Genomic DNA, 25,411 nt, shown 5'->3' on the forward strand with positions numbered 1-25,411 from the left:
CAGGACAAACGGACTGACGACCAAGCTGCTAGAAGACAACCAGATACACATCCTGGCTTGTCACTCTCAGCACTTGCATAGATATAGGCCTATAGTATGGGAATACACAAGGTGTATAGACAATCATATGGAAAAAAGTCAAAATAATCCATACCTAATACTGTCAAAAAAGTACAAAAAATATTCATGGATAACAACTTCTTTATTGCACTGCCGTCAAGCAGTTATTGAACTGTTATACTATTATATGAGGATATACACTGAAATGTTGTTATTACAGTATACTGTTAATAAAGAAGTTGTTATCCAAAAATATTTTGTCTAGTTTGTGATCCGTCAACTTCAAAGAAATGCACATCAAACAATTTACTGTCAACATATTGCTGAAATCAACACTCTTCTCAGAAATTAAGAGCAACAGTGTCATAAACAAAAAATTACAAATAAAAAATATTCAAGAGTAAAAGTTGTATTTCAACACCAATCTGGTAAGTAGAACTTGAAACCTAATAATGATTATTTTTTCAAACACCATGACAATATTTACATTTAATAAAGCTACATTTTATCATCTTGCTATCATTGCTTGAAACAATCTTTCTCACTTCCAGAAAATACAAGATTCCGACATCTCTGGTGTTCAAAGGTCTGTTGTGTCGTATTACATATATATACTGTACAAAATAAGTCAGGGATCATGAATATTTTGGGGATAGTTTGTTGTCGTGAAAACATTCATGATCCCTAACTTGTTTTGTTCAGCATATATAGATTCTCTTGGTGACAATGTGTTTTGTAAATTGACATGAAAGTGATTTTTAAAAATATCATAACAAATGTCAGATTAAGAAACAAAGGTTACCGGTACTATCTCTATCAGAATACAATGCTGGAAATAAAATCCAATTCCCATCTAAACATAACAAGAACATGTTGCATAATCAGTCTTCCAATCACAGGGATGATCGCGGCCCTCACAGAACAGTTCAATACCTGATAGCATATCACACCAAACTTTCTGTCAAACCCACATTAGGAGTTACAATTCACATATAATTATTAATCCCACTCACAACATCATCTTGTTATTATGATGTCAAACATTGCCCACTTAAGTAAATGTTGTTTACAGTTAGTAACTCTGAATGTTGTTTAATGTTATAAACTTAGAATGTTGTTTAAAGATTTTAATTAACTCTGAATGTTGTTTTATGTTATAAACTCAGAATGATGTTCAATGTTATAAACTCAGAATGTTGTTTACTGTTATAACCTCAGAATGTTGTTACTGTTATAAACTCAGAATGTTGTTAACTGTTATAAACTCAGAATGTTGTTCAATGTAAGTAACTCAATGTTATTAATTCTGACAGAAGTTCCCGTGTAATACACCAACTCAATTCCAGAATTAAGGTGTCCTGAGACAGAACAGAAATACTTACAGGATATATCTTAGTGGTTATTTTTGTATTATTTTCATAGAAACAAACTTCACTTGAAGTAAGGGCTGGTGGAAGGAAAAATAATATGGTTGAGGGACTGGGAGACAGTCTAACCGTAACAAAACTGTAGGGTTGTAACAGGAAATAATATCATCACAGTTTCTTATCACGATATTGATTAATTAAACTGAGTTGTTTCAACATGAATACAACATTGTCTGAAACACTAAGTTACATTCGGACTCAAATATGTCAGTACGTCCATGGACGAAGGAAACAGTACACGGTCACTCCTATTCTTGTCTAGATGTACAACACATGTGTAGGCTAGTCTATGACACAGGCCTACTAGTGGAAACATGTATAGGAGTTAGTGAGTTACATAAGAGCATGTCAGCTTGCTGTGGGAGGAAAGACCCAAGGGATGCAGGTATCAGACGTTTACCACTTTGGTGAAACCCACAAGCAAGAGTATGGTTCTGACAAACCTAGAAACATAATTTGGGCAACCCGGTAATTGAACTGTGAAATGCGCCGCCTTCAACGACAGTGCCCCTGCAAGTTTAAGAGAATTAGAGGACCAAACCCAAATCACCCCCCTACCCCAAGGGCCAAAAGCCAGAGGGCTTAAATCATGTGTAAATGGGGTTTGAGGGTTGATTTGGGTATGATATAAAAGTTGCCCCATATAATCACTTTTTATCACATACCATAATATCAAACTGTAAGATGTATCTCCTTGCAAGCATATGTAGAACATTTTCATCTTGTTTGGAAGACATTGTCATGGGAAAGCTAACCGAGCAGACAAGCACTACAGGACATAACTCTAACTTCTTACCACCCGAGGTGATATTGTTCGCCCATTCAAAATGCATTGACATATTATATCAGCCTGGCCAGGGTGTAATACGGGTCTGGTTCTTACACCCCTGTGATGTGACTGTCTCTATGTTGGCCCTATCGCACATGCAACATGCCTGCTATTAATAGGTATATGATACTGTCCATAATTGTCCATTGCCTATGATGCTGCATATTGATAACATTACATAATCTGAACAAAAGGCAGGCTTTAGAGAAGTTGCTTAATAGGGATGACATTTCAAATCTTTTTTTCAATTTCATTCTAAAAATATCAGAATAATACCGTATTTGACGTAATAAGCGCCCAGGGGGCTCTCAAAATTAGAAATGGGGGGCTCTTATAACAATATTATTTTGGTGGAAATAAAACAGAGTTGAAAGATAAATTTCGTGGTTTATGCTGACAGCCTGAAATGTTTATGTACAACAGCTATATTTTTCCAGAATTTAATTGCCCATAATTAAGGGTGCATATAACACATGATTGTGTATTGTACGCGATTAAATAAGTCCTGTGATCATTGATTAATCGGAAGGGGTGGTAATTGGGATTGTTCACTAGCCAATATATTAGCAAATATCCCTGTGGGTGCTTATTAGAGCGTGGCGCTTATTATGTCGAATACAGCAAATAGAATAACCTACTTGAAACATGGAACTACAGACTATTTGTTCCTTGTGAAAGAATGCTGAAAATCCCTTGCCAAGGTTTGGGACTTAAACCACTCTTTCACTCAGGACAGATACTCTATTTCCTCGTGGCTGATTTTCTAAATATTCACCACTCCGCTGTTTCCAGCCCTCAGTCAATGAGCCATGCAAACTACCCTAACAATAGACTGGACAGCCTAACAATAGACTGGACAGCCTAACAATATACTGGACAGCCTAACAATATACTGGACAGCCTAACAATATACTGGACAGCCTAACAATAAACTGGACAGCCTAACAATATACTGGACAGCCTAACAATATACTGGACAGGGTTAGGGTCAAATCCAGTTGCTAGATTTCCCCCTATTCTTCAGAAGCTGTCTTAGTGGTAGGAAAAAACACCTCAACTTGAAAGATGGATTATTTTGACTTTCGTAAGTTGTGACAGAGCCAGGCTTGGAAGGCAGAAACAGTGGTGTCTCAGGTCCAGGATCAGCCCCGCAGACAGCACACAGGAACACCAGCTTATCATGCATGGAACACTGATACAGGCGGACATACAGTCATCTTTTGGCCTATAATAAAGTTATACTGGTATATTACATCACCTGAGAATCACATGGTCCTATGTCCACGTTGGACCAGAAGTGATGTTTTTTGCATTTTCTTTCCAATTGGGTGTTTTCTAACATTGTTGTAAATGTCACCAACTTGTAAAAGTGGGGAAAGGACATTATGGTTCTCAGGCGATGACATTTAGGCAAGACCAACTTAATACTTTGTTTTACAGCCTGGTAATTTTGTTCGCCAGTCAAGATAAAGTAGTAGCCATTAATCACAAATGTAAATCTACCGGTACTTTGAAAGTCTGAACATACAATACAGCAACAAATGAAGTCACTGTTTATCTTAAAAAGAGTCTTATTTCATTTCAACCCTCCTGCCTACAAGTCTTCAAAATGGTCTGGTCTTGTAATTAATCTTGTAATTAAATCTAAAAAAAGTTGTAAAATTTTGGGACAAATCTTAAGTGTTCATGTAAGCTGTGTGCTGGTGGCCGCTGTGCTGGTGGCTATGTGCTGGTCTGACCCTGGGCCGTGTGTACATCGGCGCCATCACTGTTCGTGCTGCCTGGCGTCCCTGTGTCACCTCACCGCCTGCGCCATGTGCAGAGGGTTCACCATCAACTCAAAAGCCGCTCCTTTGAGGTTTGCCCCGCGCAGGTTTGCTTCCTGCAAGTCGCAGCCTGAGAGATCACAATTCTGAAGCAGAGGAAACATCAAGCATTGAGACAGTAAGTCCACATCTCTGGTAGAGAGGACTTGGAGCTTAAAGCTGCTTTGAACAGCATGTTTGTTACATTACAGCATGTCAGGGAAATCATGTGGACATCTTCCGAAGCAAGAGAGTTAACTGACTTTAAAAGTCCAGTTTCCACCCTTGCCGAACTAGGCTGGAATTACTGGGCTTGATCATAGCGCCACCAGTGGCTATTACCAGTTATGTCCCTTCTACGCCTCTCCTATGGACCAATGAGATTCCACCTCTCGTATCACTTGCGTTTATTTCACCCAAAATGGTGGCGCCCAGTCAGGACGATCTGATCGATAAACAAGATCTATATTGTGATAAAACGGGTCTTACATCACGAAATACATCAAGTCACGTGAGCACCTTGATTAAAAACATGAAAAGCTTTGGAAAATATCTGCCGACAATGAGTTGGCGGTGCACATGTTTTGCAAATCCTGCAATCGACGGAAATCTGCACGACACTTTACGAACCGGATTTTGATTTCGGTGCGCGATTTTGATTGGACTATGCATAGACTCGTTAGCCCAGCCAAAATGTTAACTCCATAATACCAGACTAGTTCGGCAAGGGTGGAAACTAGACTTTTATAGTCAGTTAACTCACTTGCCTCGGGAAGATGTCATGTGGAGAGACCGAAGGTATTCTGCTCATAGAGATTTATCAATGTGGTTTGTTTGTTGTTCAATGTCACACTCAGCAATATTCTAACCAATTGACGATGGCGTGTAAATAATCAAGTCTGAACCAAACAATCCAGTGATTGATTATGTATGCAACGATCTGTGAAGTCGGGGAACGATGACACCGAAGGGCCCAAATTCCTTACAACAGAATCTGTTATGTTGGCTCCTACAACCAGCATAGTTGCTGGGACCTAGTTTAACACGTGGGTTTGCACCACACTAGTGAAACAAGCATAGTATGGTGCTGACAAACACGGACTGTCAATAACTAAGTGGAAACTGGGGTAAGACCTGTGTCCTGGCAACTAAGGGAGACAACTCACGACTTGTCAGCTTAAAGTTTGAGGTGAGTGAGTGAGTGAGTGAGTGAGTGAGTGAGTGAGTGAGTGAGTGAGTGAGTGAGTGAGTTTGGTTTAATGCTGCTTATTATTCCAGTTCTATCAGGGCGTGTCAGCTTAATGTGGGAGGAAAGTCTGAAGTCATGCAGGTCTCAGCATGGGTATGGTGCTGACAAACCTAGAAACATAATCGGGGCGAACCGGTATTCGAACCCACAATCATATGTTTCTGGCGTGCTGAAGAGATGCAACAGCAAATCGTGGCGCCTTAGACGACTTGGCCACACGTGCCCCCCTAATGTTTGAGGATTGAATAAGTGAAATAGGAAAAGAACTTAAAAGCAATGAGGATTTACGGATACACGTCCTGCGTAAAATAAGTGTTTGCAATAAGTAATGAGCATTGGCCATTGTGAATGTCTATGTAGGACTATGCTCAATGCATGAACTGGCCTCATAGAACTGCATACGCACGTGCAGACACGGCACTTTCTGTGTTCAAAGACAAATCCACCGCACTGTCACGCAAGTCATCATCTACCTAGAGGAATACAGACATCACACAAACACAAATGTCAGCTCACCCAAACTCACCTCAAGATCTGTCCATCACACGGACATATACCCAAACTAACCTCGAGGTCTGTCCATCACACGGACATATACCCAAACTCACCTCGAGGTCTGTCCATCACACGGACATATACCCAAACTCACCTCGAGGTCTGTCCATCACACGGACATATACCCAAACTCACCTCGAGGTCTGCCCCAGCTAAGTCGGCTCCTCTCAAAGCACAGTTTTGGAGGTTGGCGTTTTTCAGTGTGGCTACCCGCAGATTGACCCCTGCCATGTGGCTGCCCTCCAGGTTGACGTTCTTCATCAGGGCCCCTGTAACAAGACAACACTAAAGTACTCACGGAAATGAAAAAAAAAACTGTTTTTTCGATCTCAGATTTTAAATGAATGCAGTTAATATACAAAATATATAAATATTCAAACAACTCAATTAGTACTAATTGGGCCTTGGCACAAATACAGCGTATCAAAGGTTTTTATTTCTTTTTATACGTAAAAGTGTGTAAAAAAATATGAACAAAACAGACTATTGTGAAACTGAGCATAACCAGGTGTTAGTAGATCAAGGTGAATGTCCATGGCCTATGACACCTTGACGACAGGTGAAAACAGGTGCTTGAAACCCAAGTGCATGTGATTTGTCAGTGGTTAGTGATTTGTCAGTGGCATTGTGGGATAGTGAATCATCGTTAAAATATCAGAACGTAAAAGTAACATATTCCCTTCTCAAACAACAACTTATATGTCATTATTATTATGTACATAAACATAGCTGTTATTTTTATTGTTGTTTTGATAACTTTTTTCCCAGGCTATAATTGCCTATAGCCTGTTTCTGCCATGTCAATTGGGACTTTTATTTTGAATGTTGAAAGTGCCTACAAATTACCTCCTGTAAAGTATATTTTGTATTGAGCACTGAGATAAAACTAGCAAATCCAGACTAGTACTTTTCCAGTTGTTTTGTTATTTCGTATTTACATCTACGTAATGCTTTGTGTCGATTATTAAATCCAGCAAAACAGGGTTTTTTTCATTTCCATGAGTACTTTAGATCCATGCACAGAACATCACCAGCAGAATGCCTCTCATGATCAATACATCATAGGTTTGTATACACAGTTTGTATATGCAGTTTGATTTATTTATAATACTTATGCAAGTTCCAACCTGTAACAAATGTTATATTTGGGATAACACTTTCTTAGTAAAGTACAGATTCTCGTACTTTTTTGGGGTTGAGTCCCGTCCGGGATTCGAACCCACACTTGCCAGATTGAGGCACCTAATCGCCAGCACACAAAGTCAGCGATCTCACCCACTCAGCCATCAAGGCTTCCACAAAAATGAAAGTCCGACAACTGGTAGTCTAGATCACATACTTTGAGTACCCCTCTGATAAGTGTAAATTGGCACGGCTCCCATGGCCGAAAGCTATGAATACACAATGCTTACATTTAACCATTTTCTCAATTGGCATTGTGTATTCAAAGTTCCAACCTCCTGAAAACTGTTGTTGACACCATCTACACATCAGTCACATTGCTACTTATGTTACTGAACAGTTCAACTTTCTGTTGGTGAAACAGTAGAGGACAGTCTTCTTGACCCACCTTCCATGTTGGCCCTGCTACCGGCAGGGTCCTCGAAGTTACATCCCTTGAGTGAAGCGCCTTCTAGGTTGGCACACAGCATCTTCACCCCCAGCAAGTTGGCGGACTGGAACACAAGTGTGACTAGCATGACTAGCATGACCAGCATGACCTATACGCTGACCTACACACTGACCCACACACTGACCTATACATGACCAGCATGACCTACACGCTGACCTACACGCTGACCAACATGCTGACCCACACACAGACCTATACATGACCAGGATGACCTACACGCTGACCCACACGCTGACCTATACACTGACCCACACGCTGACCCACACGCTGACCTATACATGACCTACACGCTGACCTGTACACTGACCTATACACTGACCCACACGCTGACCTATTCATGACCAGCATGACCTACACGCTGACCTACATGCTGACCCACACACAGACCTATACATGACCAGCATGACCTACAAGCTGACCCACACGCTGACCTGTACACTGACCTACACACTGACCCACACACTGACCTATACACTGACCCACACGCTGACCCACACACTGACCTATACATGACCAGCATGACCTACACGCTGACCAACACGCTGACCCACACACAGACCTATACATGACCAGCATGACCTACACGCTGACCTGTACACTGACCTGTACACTGACCAACACGCTGACCTACACACTGACCTATACATGACCAGCATGACCTACACGCTGACCTATATATGACCTACACACTGACCCACACGCTGACCTATACATGACCTACACGCTGACCCACACGCTGACCTACACGCTGACCTACACGCTGACCTACACACTGACCTACACACTGACCTACACGCTGACCTACACGCTGACCTACACACTGACCTGCACGCTGACCTACACGCTGACCTATACATTGACCTACACGCTGACCCACACGCTGACCTATACACTGACCCACACGCTGACCCACACACTGACCTATACATGACCAGCATGACCTACACGCTGACCCACACACAGACCTATACATGACCAGCATGACCTACACGCTGACCCACACGCTGACCTATACACTGACCCTCACGCTGACCTATACGCTGACCCACACGCTGACCAATACATGACCTACACGCTGACCTACACGCTGACCCACACGCTGACCTATACGCTGACCCACACACAGACCTATACATGACCAGCATGACCTACACGCTGACCCACAAGCTGACCTATACATGACCTACACGCTGACCTACACGCTGACCTGTACACTGACCTATACACAGACCCACACGCTGACCCACACGCTGACCTATCCATGACCAGCATGACCTACACGCTGACCAACACACAGACCTATACATGACCAGCATGACCTACACGCTGACCCACACGCTGACCTGTACACTGACCTACACACTGACCCACACGCTGACCTGTACACTGACCTATACACTGACCCACACATGACCAGCATGACCTACATGCTGACCTACACGCTGACCAACACGCTGACCCACACACAGACCTATACATGACCAGGATGACCTACACGCTGACCCACACGCTGACCTGTACATTGACCTGTACGCTGACCTACACACTGACCTATACATGACCAGCATGACCTACACGCTGACCTATACACTGACCCACACACAGACCTATACATGACCTACACGCTGACCCACACACTGACCTATCTGACCTACACACTGACCCACACACAGACCTATACATGACCTACACGCTGACCCACACACTGACCTATCAGACCTACACACTGACCCACACACAGACCTATACATGACCTACACGCTGACCCACACACTGACCTATCTGACCTACACACTGACCTACACACTGACATGCATGACATGTGTTTGTGTGTATGTGTGTTTGTTTGTTGTTTAACACCGCACTCAGCAATATTCCAGCTATGACGGCGGTCTGTAAATAATCGAGTCTGGACCAGAAAATCCAGTGAGTGACATCATGAGCATCGATCAACGCAATTGGGATCGATGACATGCATCTACCAAGTCAGAGAGCCTGACCACCCGATCCCGTTAGTCACCTTTTATGACAAGCATAGGTTGCTGAAGATCTATCTATCACCCAAGTCATCGAGTCTGATCACCTTATCAAGCTGTCACTTACGCCCAGAACAGGTTGCTGTGGGACCTATTCAAACCTCCACCATGGAGGGGCGTATTTGAGGAAGACATGTAATGTGGTGTCGTATGTCAATACACTCAAGACTTCTGAAGCAATTTCTAACTTATCGGACTCACATATACTTCAAATGTTTTGATTGGTCTCCCCTTTAATGGTAACAAGTGATACGTTTTCATGAATCGTATCGTATATTTTATCCCTTGTATTCAAATGCAGACAGTGTTATTATATTATATAGCAGTGTACTTTATTGTTAAACGATGATTGTAACTGCATTGCATTGTTTCTGTTGAGATTCGGTAGAAGCTCATTGCATTGTATTTGGATAGTGATTAGTTGTCAGGATTGTATTATTACTCAATATAAGCAGTGGTGAGGAAGTTACTATATGTACAGGCTAGAGTGATGTGTAAACTTCAGGAAGAGCGTAAACTGATGTGGAATATTCTGTAATGTTCTAGTGCCGCTAGACTGGTCTGACACTGTGTGGAAATTTCCAGAAGCTAGTTAGGCAGAATCCAAGGGGACAAGAGCATGCCTCTCATATCTCTCTGACATTTCATAACATCAAGACCAGCTTTCGTGTGAAGATCACCTATCAGTATGGATTCCCTGCCTCGGCCCATCTCGGAAGCCGCTGGGTGAATATATTATTATCACTGACTTTTGCTATCACCACTGTATATTTGTATTTGATATTGACCACTGTCATCATATTATATACCGTCATTGAATATTGCACTAAGACTCTATTGTAATTGCTGTGCAGTAATTTGATTTGATTTGTAAACCTAGTTAATTTTGCAATACATTGTTGATTGTATACTATTTGTTGGTTGTTTGTTGCTTTGACACTAAATTCTTTCACATACAGATTTCTGGGTTAACATATTGTTTCTGTTTTTGTCGTGATGCTGCTCCTCACTCACATCAAACTTTGTCCTGGTGAGATCAGCTCTCTCAAAATTACAGTTGGTGAGGTTGGCCCCTGAAAGATCGGCGTTCTTGAATACTGCATATTTGAAGTTGATTTGGCGTAGATCCAGCTTGGACAGGTTGGCTCCTGAGAAATTCATTCCCTGAAACCCAGCAGGAAAACATCATGCAGTGAGTGAATGTTGTTTTAAGCTGTTTCAGCAACATTCCAGCTATACCAGGTGGCCTGTGAATAGTCAAAGCTGACAACAATGTGATTTACTATAATCCAATAATAATCCAATCCAATAACATATGATAGGGCTGACTAATTTATAGATTATAGAGATCGATAATCACTAACTGAATATCGATCAATTATCAATAAATATCAGAGAAGTAACTTAACCAAAAATGTCCAAAAGAAATCGACATATTTCACGCCACTGGTGAGCAGTGACACATTTATGCATAGACTACTTTGTGGACATTTGAGATATGACAAAAACAGTTGCTTTACTTCTTCGACAATTGACATTATTTGCAATAACAAGTCTGTTTGGGTTAATCTTAACTTTACTTCATCACAATGGTTTATGTAAGTTATTATTGATGACAACAATTTCATATCGACAATCGTTAATATTTCTTCCCATTGACGATAATTCCGATTATCAATCTTTTTAGCCAGCCCTAATATATTATACCATGTATACAGTCCAAATGGATTAAAATGACAGATCTTCATGGAGTAAAGTGAGTAAGAAAAGTAAGGTCAGTCTTAGGCTTCTTTTAGACATACTGCAGACATATGTCAGTTTCTCACACTGAACTCATTTGGGGAAACAAACTAGTCCTAGGCATGTCTAACCAATGCATGAACCATCCACTCCACATCTGACCCATCAATATCCCTGACATCCTGAATAAAGGACACATTCCTAGTTGGTCCTGACACACATTCACATACCTGGCACCTGAGTTCAAAGGTAGTGGGCGTGGCCAGGAGACGAAGGACAAGATCTCGTCTTGTGATGGGGGTTGTGTCATCTGCAGGCTGGTCACGCTGCAACATTTCAAGGTCATCTGTTATATTGAAGGTCAACATGTATTGGCTCAACTAAAGGCAGCTTCCATATTAAGCCATAGTAAGCACCCTGCTCAAACAAGCGCCTCCTGACCACCTGTAAGTCATTTCCATTTCTGTCTTGTGTATATTACACATTTCTCACAGAAAACAGCAGCGCATAAGAGAGAGCTTCAAATCCCATTTAACATCCTTCATAAATGTATCACATTGTTGCACACTCTTATTCATTGGATACCATTTCTTGTCTGATGACAATGGACATCCGACAAATTGTCACATCCCTGCCTCAATCAGCTCACGCCCCTACCTCAATCAGTTCTTCCAGTTCTTCAATCAAAGATCCTATGCCGAAGAACTTGGCTTCTTCTAACACACCTGGAAGATAACAAGGACACATACTCATAATACCCTCTGGACCACTGGCGCTGTGTTCCATATTAAGCATGACACTCAAGGGATCACAACCCGAATGTCAACAGTTACCTTGTTCAACGTAATAAGCGCCCCGCTCTAATAAGCGCCCACGGCGACATTTGCTAAGATATTGGCTAGTGAACAATCCCAATTAGCACCCCTTCTGATTGATCAATGTACACAAGACTTATTTATTCGCGTATAATACGCACTTGTGTGTTATATGCACCCTTAATTATGGGCATTTAATTCTGGAAAAATATATCTGTCGTACATAAACATTTCAGGCTGTCAGCATAAACCACAAAATTTATCTTTCAACTCTGTTTTTTTTCACCAAAATAACAGTCTAATAAGAGCCCCCTATTTCTAATTTTGAGAGCGCCCTGGGCGCTTATTATGTCGAATACGGTATTAGGGAGTCCATAGACGTACATGAATAGGAGGAAGATAGGGCATAAAGCTTGTGAAGAATTGACAATGTTCGTGCATGTCCACTGACCTTCAGGGTTGACCTGTTTGTCCAGGATCAGCTGGCCATGGCGCAGGTAGTTGAGGATGGGTTGGAAGTAGCGCGCACTCCGGTCGATGAGGTAGGCGCCGGTCACGTCACAGCTGCTGCTCCAGGACACATCTGCAGAATCAGGGAGTAACCATGGTGAAATGATCTTCAAAATCATTTTGTCATCCTCATCAGCAATGACAGGACATTTTGTGATCCTCATCAGTAATGAGTGAGTGAATATGGTTTTACATTGCTTTAAGCGATATTCCAGCAACATCACATTGTACGCATGTCAGGAATTGAACCCGGGTCTTCGGCATGACGAGAAAACGCTTTAACCCTTACCAGTAATGACAAGACACTTTGGCATCCTCATCAGTAATGACAGGACACTTTGGCATCCTCATCAGTAATGACAGTACACTTTGGCATCCTCATCAGTAATGACAGGACACTTTGCAATCCTCATCAGTAATGACAGGACACTTTGCCATCCTCATCAGTAATGACAGGACACTTTGGCATCCTCATCAGTAATGACAGGACACTTTGCCATCCTCATCACTAATGACAGGACACTTTGCCATCCTCATCAGTCATGACAGGACATTTTGGCATCCTCATAAAAAATGACAGGACATTTTGGCATCCTCATCAGCAATGACAGGACATTTTGATTAATGATAGCAAGAAATATCCTAGCTGGCCTAGCACATGGAGTCAAGAAAAGTAAATCAAGCAAATCTGGGATTCCAACACAGTATCACAGGCTTCTGGCATGGGACACAACTCTGCACTGTGAACTGTGGTGCCTGGGGCAAGTCAGACAACAGGGACACCCCTATAGCCTACAGCATGTACACAACCTACCGTTCTCACTGTGAACTGTGGTGCCTGGGACAAGTCAGACAACAGGGGAACCCCTATAGCCTACAGCATGTACACAACCTACCGTTCTCACTGTGAACTGTGGTGCCTGGGACAAGTCAGACAACAGGGGAACCCCTATAGCCTACAGGATGTACACAACCTACCGTTCTCACTGTGAACTGTGGTGCCTGGGACAAGTCAGACAACAGGGACACCCCTATAGCCTACAGGATGTACACAACCTACCGTTCTCACTGTGAACTGTGCTGCCTGGGACAAGTCAGACAACAGGGACACCCCTATAGCCTACAGGATGTACACAACCTACCGTTCTCACTGTGAACTGTGGTGCCTGGGACAAGTCAGACAACAGGGGAACCCCTATAGCCTACAGGATGTACACAACCTACCGTTCTCACTGTGAACTGTGGTGCCTGGGACAAGTCAGACAACAGGGACACCCCTATAGCCTACAGGATGTACACAACCTACCGTTCTCACTGTGAACTGTGGTGCCTGGGACAAGTCAGACAACAGGGACACCCCTATAGCTACAGGACGTACACAACCTACCGTTCTCACTGTGAACTGTGGTGCCTGGGACAAGTCAGACAACAGGGACACCCCTATAGCCTACAGGATGTACACAACCTACCGTTCTCACTGTGAACTGTGGTACCTGGGACAAGTCAGACAACAGGGACACCCCTATAGCTACAGGATGTACACAACCTACCGTTCTCACTGTGAACTGTGGTGCCTGGGACAAGTCAGACAACAGGGACACCCCTATAGCTACAGGATGTACACAACCTACCGTTCTCACTGTGAACTGTGGTGCCTGGGACAAGTCAGACAACAGGGACACCCCTATAGCTACAGGATGTACACAACCTACCGTTCTCACTGTGAACTGTGGTGCCTGGGACAAGTCAGACAACAGGGACACCCCTATAGCTACAGGATGTACACAACCTACCGTTCTCACTGTGAACTGTGGTGCCTGGGACAAGTCAGACAACAGGGACACCCCTATAGCCTACAGGATGTACACAACCTACCGTTCTCACTGTGAACTGTGGTGCCTGGGACAAGTCAGACAACAGGGGAACCCCTATAGCCTACAGGATGTACACAACCTACCGTTCTCACTGTGAACTGTGGTGCCTGGGACAAGTCAGACAACAGGGACACCCCTATAGCCTACAGGATGTACACAACCTACCGTTCTCACTGTGAACTGTGGTGCCTGGGACAAGTCAGACAACAGGGACACCCCTATAGCCTACAGGATGTACACAACCTACCGTTCTCACTGTGAACTGTGGTACCTGGGACAAGTCAGACAACAGGGACACCCCTATAGCCTACAGGATGTACACAACCTACCGTTCTCACTGTTGAACATCCTGGCAAGCATGCTGTCTGGGTCCGTCCGGGTCAGCGTCCCCCTGCAAACAAACAAATCACACAGTCATCACGCTGGCATCACGCTGACATCACGACGGCATCACGACGGCATCACGCTGTCTCACAGAAACTATGCTTATAATCAGTCATGTTATTAATTACTTGCATTATGGATATTATTGTTCTAATTACTTGCATTGTGGATACTAATGTTCTAATTACTTGCATTATGGATTTTATTGTTCTAATTACTTGCATTATGGATATCATTGTTCTAATTACTTGCATTATGAATATTATTGTTCTAATTACTTGCATTATGGATTTTTGTGTAAATACCTCAGTGGTTTGAAGTAATCGAAAATTAAAATAAACTTTCAAATATGTTTTTAAAGTGGTCATGAAATAGCATAGTCGATAGGACCAAAACAAAAACACAAGATCAGCTTCACAACTATAAAAAAAAATCATTTCAGAGCCCAGACTGACATGTTTACCAGTAAGCAATTTTAACCACGGGCTCGCTTTACAGCATTCACAGCATTCACTGTACAGGCAATGAAGACGTCTGTGGCACTATTAATAGTATTACGTTTTAAAGTGAAATTTATTAACAGATTTGGTGGGAATAAACATGGCAGTTATCATCATTTAATTTAATTCCACATTTTAAAATTAAGATATGGGATCCGAACCAGGACTTGCAAATCCTGACAGACCCAAGGGGTGCAACTCTGAGACTGCTGAACTACCTATATTATCATGTGATGTGATTTAAGTATTTCATTTTGTTTGTTTGTTTGTTTGTGGTTTAACGCTGCACTCAGCAATATTCCAGCAATATGACGGCAGTCTGTAAATAATCAAGTCTGGACCAGACAATCCAGTGATTGACATCATGAGCATCAATCCACGCAATTGGGATACGATGACATGCATCAACCAAGCCAGCGAGCCAGACCATCCGATCCTGTTAGTCAACTCTTACAAGAAGCATAATCGCCTTTTACGGCAAGCATGGGTTGCTGAAAACCTATTCCCTGGATCTTCACAGGTGTGTAAGTATTTCAATCATATATCATGAAACAGTGAGTGAGCAATCCTGCAGCTATTTACGGCGAGCTCTCACAAAGATGAACCTCGACATGAATGTGACCACTCACCTGGTTGTTGTGAACATGGACCCCCCTACATTCAGCGTCACCCATTCCGACTTGGTGCACTTCCTCTGAGGTCCAGGGGGGTCAGTCTTTGGACGTAAAGGGGAGACAACTTTTGGGGGTGAGTGAGACAGAGCTGTAAAAACAAAATGAATCTGTGAGTATGGTTTCACGCCACTTACACTAGTTACACAATATTTCATTACATTTGGCAGGGACACACTTTCCCAGGTGGAGATACGAACACTGGTCTTCAGCATGACAAGTAGCACTTTAACTGCTACCCATCGACGAAATGAATATTCAAAAATTATTTATATTTTACTCATTGTCAGTAACCATGGTGATACCAGCAACAAATATAATAAGCAAAATAAATACATAACAAGTCCACCAAACTTCTGTGGACAAAAAAATCAACATACCAATGAATGGATCCCCTTCAGAGACATAAATCTTCTCGTCATCTCTGGAATAAATACCAAAATATATACGGTATGCATCTATAACCATGACACAAAAGACAGAAAAATGTTTAAACGATTTCATTATCCCTATGTGTTGATGTAGACATGGTTCTTGTCATGACAAGTACAGTCATAGAGTCAGATTTCTTTGATTGAATGCAAGGTGTTCTCACATAACATAAATGCCTATAATTCTGCAAACTGACTTTGAAAAGAATAGTCTTTGTTAAACAGTCCATCAAAATGGTAGGCTGAGCAAGCTACTTCAACCTCCAAGAGGTGTGTGCTGATGTTTGTGATGATGATCTCTGCTCATTCTGTGAAACTAATACTGAATCCCTACTTCATGTACAAAAATATGCACTGAAAAAAACTGGGACACAAAAAAACAAACCTTCATGCAACCCCTTCCACGTTTTTCATTTTGTAACAAGTTTACTTTATGCATAACTTATTGTTGTGTATCGAGTTTCTCTTGCCTCCCAAAATCCATGTTATGCACACATAAAGATTTAAACCAGTCACTCTATTTATGTTCAGAATGGCTTAAAATACACTATTTCAGGTCTACATCTGAAAAAAGTTCTTGGGGGGCATGCACCCAAACACCCCTAAATAGCCTAGCACCTGGAGAGCTCGTGGCTAACGCTCACGTCCAAGGGTGACCCCTTATTGTTGAGACCAATGCAAACACTGTTCATGTATACTGGGATTGCAAGCATGTTAAAGAGTTTTGGGCCACAGTAGAAACTACAATGTTTTCAGAATGCAAAATTTTCAAAACAAGTTATATTTACAAAATGTTCTATTTCACTTGAGTACAAATCTAACATTCTTTTAAATCACATCATACTGGCATGCAAAAAATATATACATGTATCAAGTATTAAGAAACCCAAATTATCACTTGAAAACTTTACAAAAACTTTTGATAAATTTTAGATAGAGAAATCAATTACACAGTTGACAGAAAATGTTTGTTTTGTTTGTTGTTTAACGCCGCACTCAGCAATATTCAAGCTATATGACCACGGTCCGTAAATAATCAAGTTTGGACGTCATGAGCATCAATCCATTCATTTGGGATCGATGACATGCATCAACCAAGTCAGCGAGACTGACTATCCGATCCCGTTAGTCGCCTCTTACGACAAGCATAATCGTTTTTTTTATGGCAAGCATGGATTGCTGAAGACCTGTTCTATCCCGGATCTTCACGGGTCTGACAGAAAATGGAAAAAAAAAAGGAAAAAAGGTAAAAATATTGTGAATGTCATTGATTTCGTACTGTTCATTGATAGTCCACAGTTTTGTTGTGTTAGTGAATAAATAAGCAGTCGGTGAAGTCATTTTTGTTGATGCATTTATTAATAAGAACTAATTTCAATACATTTTTACATTCAAGGAGTCAAAAACATAAAACCTTTGCGCATGGTATGCACACCATGTTCTGCGTTTACAAACACACAAAACTATTGATGTCAATTCTTATTCGACCCATGAAGATCCAGGGTAGAATAGATCAGCAACCCACTTGCCCTAATAAGCGACTATGCTTGTAAGAGGCGACTACCAGGATCGGTTGGACAGGCCTGCTGACTTGGTTGATGCATGTCATCGTATCTCAATTGTGTGGAACTATGCTCATGATGTCAATCACTGGATTGTCTGGTCCAGACTCGATTATTTATAGACCGCTGTCATATAGCAGGAATATTGCTGAGCGTGGCGTTAAACAACAAACAAACAAACAATTGTTATTCTGGACAAGGCAACATAATCCTCTCCCAGTGTAGTATTACCAAAATTTGAACTCAGTAAATTCTTATCACAATCCTATAACTGGATCCTGAAGCCGATACAAGAACAAATGAAATGAGGAAACAGAAGATGGAGGTCAATGTCCTTTTGCATTGGACAACTGATCATGCAGTGTAATATCACCAATATTTAAGAACAGCATCAAATAACATCCCTCCAACTATAGGCCTGAAACACTCCCAGATGTAGCAGGCAAAATATTTGCTAAAATAAAATGTAACAGATTAGCAAAGTCGTCTCATATAGAGCGGTGTATTATTGATGAACAGGCTGGTTTCAGAAAAGGCCTTCAAACTGTAGACAACATATTAGTTATTTATACAGTAATAAATAAGTATTTGTCATAGATGCGAGGTTGACTGTACTGTGCCTTCATAGACGTACAGGCGGCCTTTGATTCTGTGTAATGGAATGGGCTTTTATTCAAGTTGTGGACTGGGGGGGTTAAAGGAAGAACCTATAAGTTAATCTGTGAAATCATGTCTGTCTTTGTAAAATGAGTATCCTAAGTTGTTCTTATGCAAGTCTGGTGTTTGACAGGGGTGTCAAATAACGTCATTATCAGTGTCTGCGGTAGGTTTTTGTACAGTGCGTGCAGAAATGAAATAATAAATTTTCAATTCAAATATTTCGCATGTGAAGTTTTTATTTCAATAAAATCAGTACTAGTAAGCTAATAATTATCACCAAGCTTTAACTTATGGTCCAGTTTTGATATAATGAACGTTCTATCATTAATAAAATAAATATGACTGTTGTTAGTACATGCCCATGTGTGGAAGTTTTCTTCTGTCGCTCTGTTTATGATCGTTCGTATTACCGACTATTACTTGTAAGCTGGGCTCTGATTGGATGAAACAAACGACTTCCTTGGAATTCCATCGAGGGTAACGAATGACGTCCTGTGTCTGAGTTTAGTTATTCCGTTGCCCAAAGACCATATATGGAAATATAATGGACGCAATTCAAAGCGCCATCTGGCCACATTCTATTTTTAGCAATGGAAATTTCCAGGTTTTGATTTATTTTCGTCTGAACATCGTAAGCAGGCTATCAGCTTTGAATAGTTTTTTTATTTTATAGTATTAATACAAAATTAAGTATATCACAATCTGTGTAAGCAAAACACGCATGCAAAATATTTTTTGCGCGTTTATATAATTTTAATGCGTGAAAAACGCAGGTTTCTGCCTTAACGCGAACACTGATTATTATTGTCATTTTTCATACATTTGACCCAAAAGTCTTGCCTGTACTGTCCTATACAGCTGAAGTATGGGGATTCCTCCCTCCCCTGCCATTGAAGCTGTTCATGATTGTCATTGTAAATCTATGTTGTGTCTAAACAGAGGTTCTCCTAGAGTAGCTGGAAGAATTGTCAACATGTTTTGTGTTAAGGTTGTACATATGTTAAGATCATGAAGTATTGGTTGAGGTTAATGTATTAGTAGATAATGTTATTCCTACACAGACCTATCTTTTCCAGTACTTTAGAGCAGAGACAGGCAAATTAAATATCTGCTATATTCATATAGTTTCGGTGAGGTTTGGCTGCAACAAGGTGCTGGGAATAGTGTTGTATTTGTGTCTAATTTTAAGGACCGATGTATCGATATTGCAAATCAAATTATTGATATGATTAATGGTAGATTGGAAAATTTCTCTAATTTAGAATTGTACTGTTCAACATGTTCAATACGAGAATCTTAGTAAAATCTAAATATTTTTTACATTTGTATACTGATCCTGCATTACTCCATAGGCATTTACTTCTGTTGTTCGACTGAGAGACGAACTGTGTGCGTAGAGGCAGTACCCTCGCAGTCGGCATGTGACCCGGTTTATCACAACAATCCTTAGTCTTAAGAGCAGACTAACGGAATCAGGTGGTCAGGCTCGCTGACTTGGTTGATGCATGTCATCGTATCTCATTTGCATAGATTGATGCTCATGATGTCAATCACTGAATTGTCTGGTCCAGACTTGATTATTTACAGACTGCGGTCACATAGCTGTAATATTGCTGAGTGCAGCGGTAAACAACAAACAAAATCAACACACAACAATCAATAGCCTAGTGTCATGTCTCTGTCAATCATCAGTCAAGCCCTCCATGGACAAATACAATGGGACATTTCAATCAATCATTATTATTATAATAATGAGTAAGCTGGGCTTAACGCAATCTCATCAAAAACAGCCCTCAGTTCTCGCTACCGCCAAACAAAGATCTGAAGACATCCCATTAGGGGTCAAGTCAGAGCGACCTTTCATCCGACCAATCAGTGCGTCGCTAACCAGATTATGAAAGTGACAGTCGGAATGTGATTTCTAATCATGCAATCTCGAAACCTTTAACAGGGGGTATTCCGAATGATAGTTACGGGTTTAACGACTGAATCCTTACAATATAGACCATCTATTAGCCATTCCGGAATGTTTTTTTGTTCAGGTTTCAAATTTGTAATGAGAATTTGTCAAAATATGTTTCGAAGCATAGTTGCCAATTTGAAATTAGTGCCGTAAAGCCAAGAAAGCTGCCTTCTGATTGGTCATTCCAATGGTCGGTCAAAGTTCGCGCAAGGTCGGTCTGACGTGACCCGTAATGGGATGTCCTCAGATGTTTGTTTAGCGGTAGCGAGAACTAAGATCTGATTTTAATGAGATTGGGCTTAACGCTGCTTTGAACAGTATTCCAGTTATACCATGGCATGTCAGCTTAATGTGGGAGGAAAGCCCGAAGTGAGGTCTGATGTTTACCACTTCGGTGAAACCCACGAGCACAGGTATGGTGCTGACAAACCTAGAAACATAATCAGGTCGAATGGGATTTGAACCCACAAACAGGCGTGCTCAAGAAACGCAACTCTGCACAGCGAATTGCGGGAGCTTAGACGACTGGGCCACCCATGCCCTGTCTCTTTTAGTGAATTACACAATTCTAGACCACAATACAAGTCTTTGTTGGCCATATATGGACAGAACAGTCCGATCAACACTAACCCTTCACAGTTTCATAGGTTTTTGTCGACATGGTTAAGCCCAAAGGATGCAACTCTGCACGGCAAATTGCGGCTCCTAAAACATCTGGGTCACCCGTGCTCCCCACCATCATAAGTTATCTCATAAGACTCAGTTATCAACAAGCTCCACCCAAGTCCACCCACATTAATATGATTAAGAGTGACGGCACCAGCAAACTGTTTGAAATGCCGCTAGCTTGTTTATGATATTAGTTATTACACAAAGTTTTGCTAAAATTAATGTAAACAATATTGAGTGATATTTTGAATAAAACTAAATGGATTAAACCTAAATAGTGGTATTAAAATCTGCGACTTACTCACTAGTCTGAAGCTCAAGTCTAGAAACAATTGTTTAGTCCTGTAATCTCAGCTAATAATAGTCCATAGAACACTAACCTCCACTGAATATGAGCCTTGTTCAGTTTAGTACACTCAAAGTTTTGAGGTCAGACAGGTGAACGCATATTTTTTTCATAAATTAGTGTTAGTATTATATAAGGATTGACTGATGTACTCCGATTAGAATTTCGGTTTGATAAGCATCATAAGCCAAGGGTCGAAAGGAAACTGGCAAAATTTGGGTTGTTTGTTTGTTTGTTTGTTGTTTAACGCCGCACTCAGCAATATTACAGCTATATAATGGCGGTCTGTAAATAATGGAGTCTGGACCAGACAATCCAGTGATTGACATTATGAACATCGATCCACGCAATTGGGATAAGATGACCTGCATCAACCAGGTCAGCGAGTCTGACCACCCGATCCCGTTATTCGCCTCTTACGACAAGCATAGTTGCCTTTAGTCACATCTGACCAGTCTGCACCTCCTTTTGGACCAGTGGTTCATGTAAAAGGAGGAAACAACAAGTCCGTCTGGAATTTCAATTCTGGTTGTTGCTTCAAGAGCTGAAGGTAAATCCTGCTTTAAATTGACTTCACACTAATAAGCTGACATCTTCGTAACTTCAATGTTTCCACTTCCAAAGGGAAAGTTTCAGGAGTTAAACAATATACATTGTCATACCTCCATGTCAGAATGATGAGATCTGATTGGTCCATGTGATCTAGATGAAATACCATGTTTCCCGCCTTGGAGGGAAATAAATTTCTCAGTGGGTGAATAAATCCCTTATACCCCGTCACAAGTAAGTCAGACTGCACATGAATTTCTGAGAGGCAGAATAATCCCTTCCATTAAAAATAGCCACATGTTTTTTCCATGTCAATCAGTCACGTGACGTAGCACAAGCTGACCTCCGCTCAATCGAACAGCTGTTTTCTATCAAACTTGAATTTGTTTTAATTCTTTTACAATGTCATATTAAAACATGTTGGTAAGTTGTAGCAGGATCACGAGGGGTACATCTGGTTTTATGCATCCCGCGTTAGGCTTATTATTGCAAGTCATTGCCTCATGAGGTGCTGGGGTAAGTTCATACAGTTTAAGTGCAAGTCACAACCAATTTGTGGAAAGTCAACATGTATGCTTGCTATTTTTGAAACATAAGAGACAAGTAATGTTCAAACAGTCAACTATCAACCACGATACAGTGTCATTATGAAACTGACAGCCTTGGACAGACAGATTTACTCATTCCGACCTTACGTCACAATTGATTCGAATGACATCAACAATGCCATCCGGATGATGGAAACAATACGTTGGTGTGCGAGAAGTGATATTAACACCAGTGCACATACAATTTTTGTGAACTCCATTATTTCTAACCCTATGGGTAACAGACATATTGCATGACCATGATGACCCCAAAAAACATGTAGGCCTGAGTAAGATATTTCTTGCCCACACAGTGCATACCTGAACAGTCGAACATCATCAATGAGGCCGCCCTGTCCGGTGTACAGACATTTGGCTTGGACGCCAAGCTTTTGTCCAATCTCTACCAGGGTTTCATCAAGACTTTCCGACACAGCCACAACCTGCAGAAAAAACAAACAATAAAAGTGATATCTTGAGACAGACTAATGAACATAGTGCTCATTCATACAGTCAACTGTAGCAGGAGTTGAAGAGACATTTACCATCATTATTGATTTGTTATAGCATGTCCTGTAATTAGGGCTGGGACACGGACCCTGAAAACCTGTCACCTGACCCAACCCGGGTACCCACTGTAGGACTCACGACGTTGGTACAAAATGTCCGAATGGGAATTGTTCAACCTAAGCCCTGGCAAAAACTATTTAGACACGATGTTATCATGCATATAGTGAAGTTGACTGAAGTTTTATCTTTAGTTAATCATATAAAAGTGATAAGGAAATTGTACACATATCAGAAAGATAGCAACTTGTAGTGTAACCATGGAGTTTTAGTGTTATTGTCAGATAATTAACAACATATCACGTGTAACCCAGGTCCGGGCAGTCGTGTGGGTACCTGGGTCTTACACAGTTCCACCTGACCTGACCTGAGTAGCCAAGTTACCCGTCCCAGCCCTATCTGTAAATTAGTGTAATGTTTCTTATCTTGATGCTGATAGGCAACATGTACAAGAATAGAGTGATTGTGCTACACATTCGCAACAGCAATGATTGTTGATCATGCTGTCAATCACTGGTTTTCCTGGCCCACAATGGATTACTGAAAGGTTGTAGCGATAGTGTCGGATCATAGCTGACTGGTGCTCACAGCTTATAACAACATTCGCTCATCGATGCATAAGTGCTCGGTGCTACGATCAAATATGTTGAATAAGTTCCATATCATGTAGATCTATATTTGATAGTAATTTCAAATAGGCAGTAAAACATAGTCAACAATAAGACAATACTGCACTTAACTAAGTCCACCTTTTCAGCTTCAATAAGCACCACTTGGAGGATCGAATTCACATCGCCAGCATGAAGCTCTGCTACGCTAATGAGTTAATCTGAATTACCACAGGTGCTATCACAAAACTTGACAAAACTTAAACAGATTGTCCCCAAATTATACATCGTATTAATTCGTTACAAGAGGCACAATAGCTACCCATAGACTCCGCCCATACTGACAGCTGTCAATAATGATTGTAATGTAAAGGGGTGTTTGATTTGGTAAGGGGTGCCCAACCCTAAGGATCGTCAAAGGGGTGTTTGATTGGCAAGGTATGCACAACCGTAGGGATCGTGAAAAGCTGTTTGATAGGAAAACAATACTGGGGGTTACACGACCCTCGGGCCTGCAATGGGGTGCTTGATCGGAAATGGGATCCCAGGTCTAAGGCTTGAGGTTGGGGCAACCTATCCTAAACTACTACAGGATCAAGGAGGCACATGAGATCAATGAAGCGAGAAACACGGCCTAGAGCCGGATCCAATTAACGCTATAAACTGCGTCCGGTAAAGTGCAGTCTTGGCAAAATTTCTTTTGCGACATCATCTTGAGGAAATGCAAACTAAAATCCCTGATTCATTCCAAGATGACATGACAGCGACACAAATACGTGAACTTGCGACTTGCCTTTCCATCCACAGTTGAGCCGTTGTGGTATACGACGATCCTTTTCATAACTCCAACACCTTACATCCTTCTGTCTTTCCTTGACACTTTCGACACTGTCATACTAAAGTTCACGTCCCTACCTACTGAAATGACTAACTTTTCATTGGAGCTATATTTATTTACCCAGATGGTTACTAATTATAGATTTAGTCCAGATTAAACTATCTTGAAGACATCTTACAAGTCCTTATGTTTGATGTAGAGAAAGAAAGATAAAAGCATATGAAAGTGAACAAAATATTAGAAAAACATAATATTCAAAGAATTTTAAAGCCTTTAAAACAAATTTAATGGTATATAAATACATATTGTAGATAGTGATTTAATAGGTTATCAAGATATTTGCATAAGTTGTATAGCAAATACTTTTAAATATTATGTTATTCGTCAGACGGACATTACGCATGTATAAACCTCAAACGATCAAAATTTCAGCGTCATCTTCAATACATAGTTAGAACTGACATTACAATCGCTCTTCATTCCGAAGTAATATATCTTTATCACCTTCGTATTTTACAAAGAAGGAAAACAGCAAATAGTCCT

The 25,411-nt window shown here is 41.1% G+C and overlaps 1 protein-coding gene across 1 annotated transcript; it reads right to left on the reverse strand.

Annotated features, from left to right (window-relative positions):
* Positions 1–1,997: 1,997 nt before the first annotated feature.
* On the reverse strand, positions 1,998–24,989 carry LOC139452321 (BTB/POZ domain-containing protein KCTD9-like). The gene is made up of 12 exons (XM_071233755.1): positions 24,824–24,989; positions 23,177–23,298; positions 16,469–16,512; positions 16,047–16,179; positions 14,863–14,924; positions 12,601–12,732; positions 11,992–12,059; positions 11,565–11,660; positions 10,609–10,758; positions 7,496–7,601; positions 6,061–6,194; positions 1,998–4,228 (listed from the first exon to the last, which is right to left on the reverse strand). Exons 1-12 carry the CDS (start codon positions 24,869–24,871, stop codon positions 4,112–4,114), a joined length of 1,212 nt encoding a protein of 403 aa, XP_071089856.1. The 5' UTR covers positions 24,872–24,989; the 3' UTR covers positions 1,998–4,111.
* Between the last annotated feature and the right edge of the window lie 422 nt (positions 24,990–25,411).

Source organism: Haliotis cracherodii, unplaced genomic scaffold (assembly GCF_022045235.1).
Source record: "Haliotis cracherodii isolate W230 unplaced genomic scaffold, xgHalCrac1.p SCAF_9, whole genome shotgun sequence".
Lineage (NCBI taxonomy): Eukaryota > Metazoa > Mollusca > Gastropoda > Lepetellida > Haliotidae > Haliotis > Haliotis cracherodii.

Bases quoted from the DNA above. Each gene is read 5' to 3' on its own strand.
- LOC139452321 (XM_071233755.1), bottom strand. From the start codon at position 24,871: ATGAAAAGGATCGTCGTATACCACAACGGCTCAACTGTGGATGGAAAG. The intron at 12,733-14,862 runs GTAGGTTGTGTA...CTGATTCTGCAG, and splicing joins GATGTTCAACAGTGAGAACG to ATGTGTCCTGGAGCAGCAGC. The intron at 11,661-11,991 runs GTAGGGGCGTGA...GAAATGTTGCAG, and splicing joins AACTGGAAGAACTGATTGAG to CGTGACCAGCCTGCAGATGA.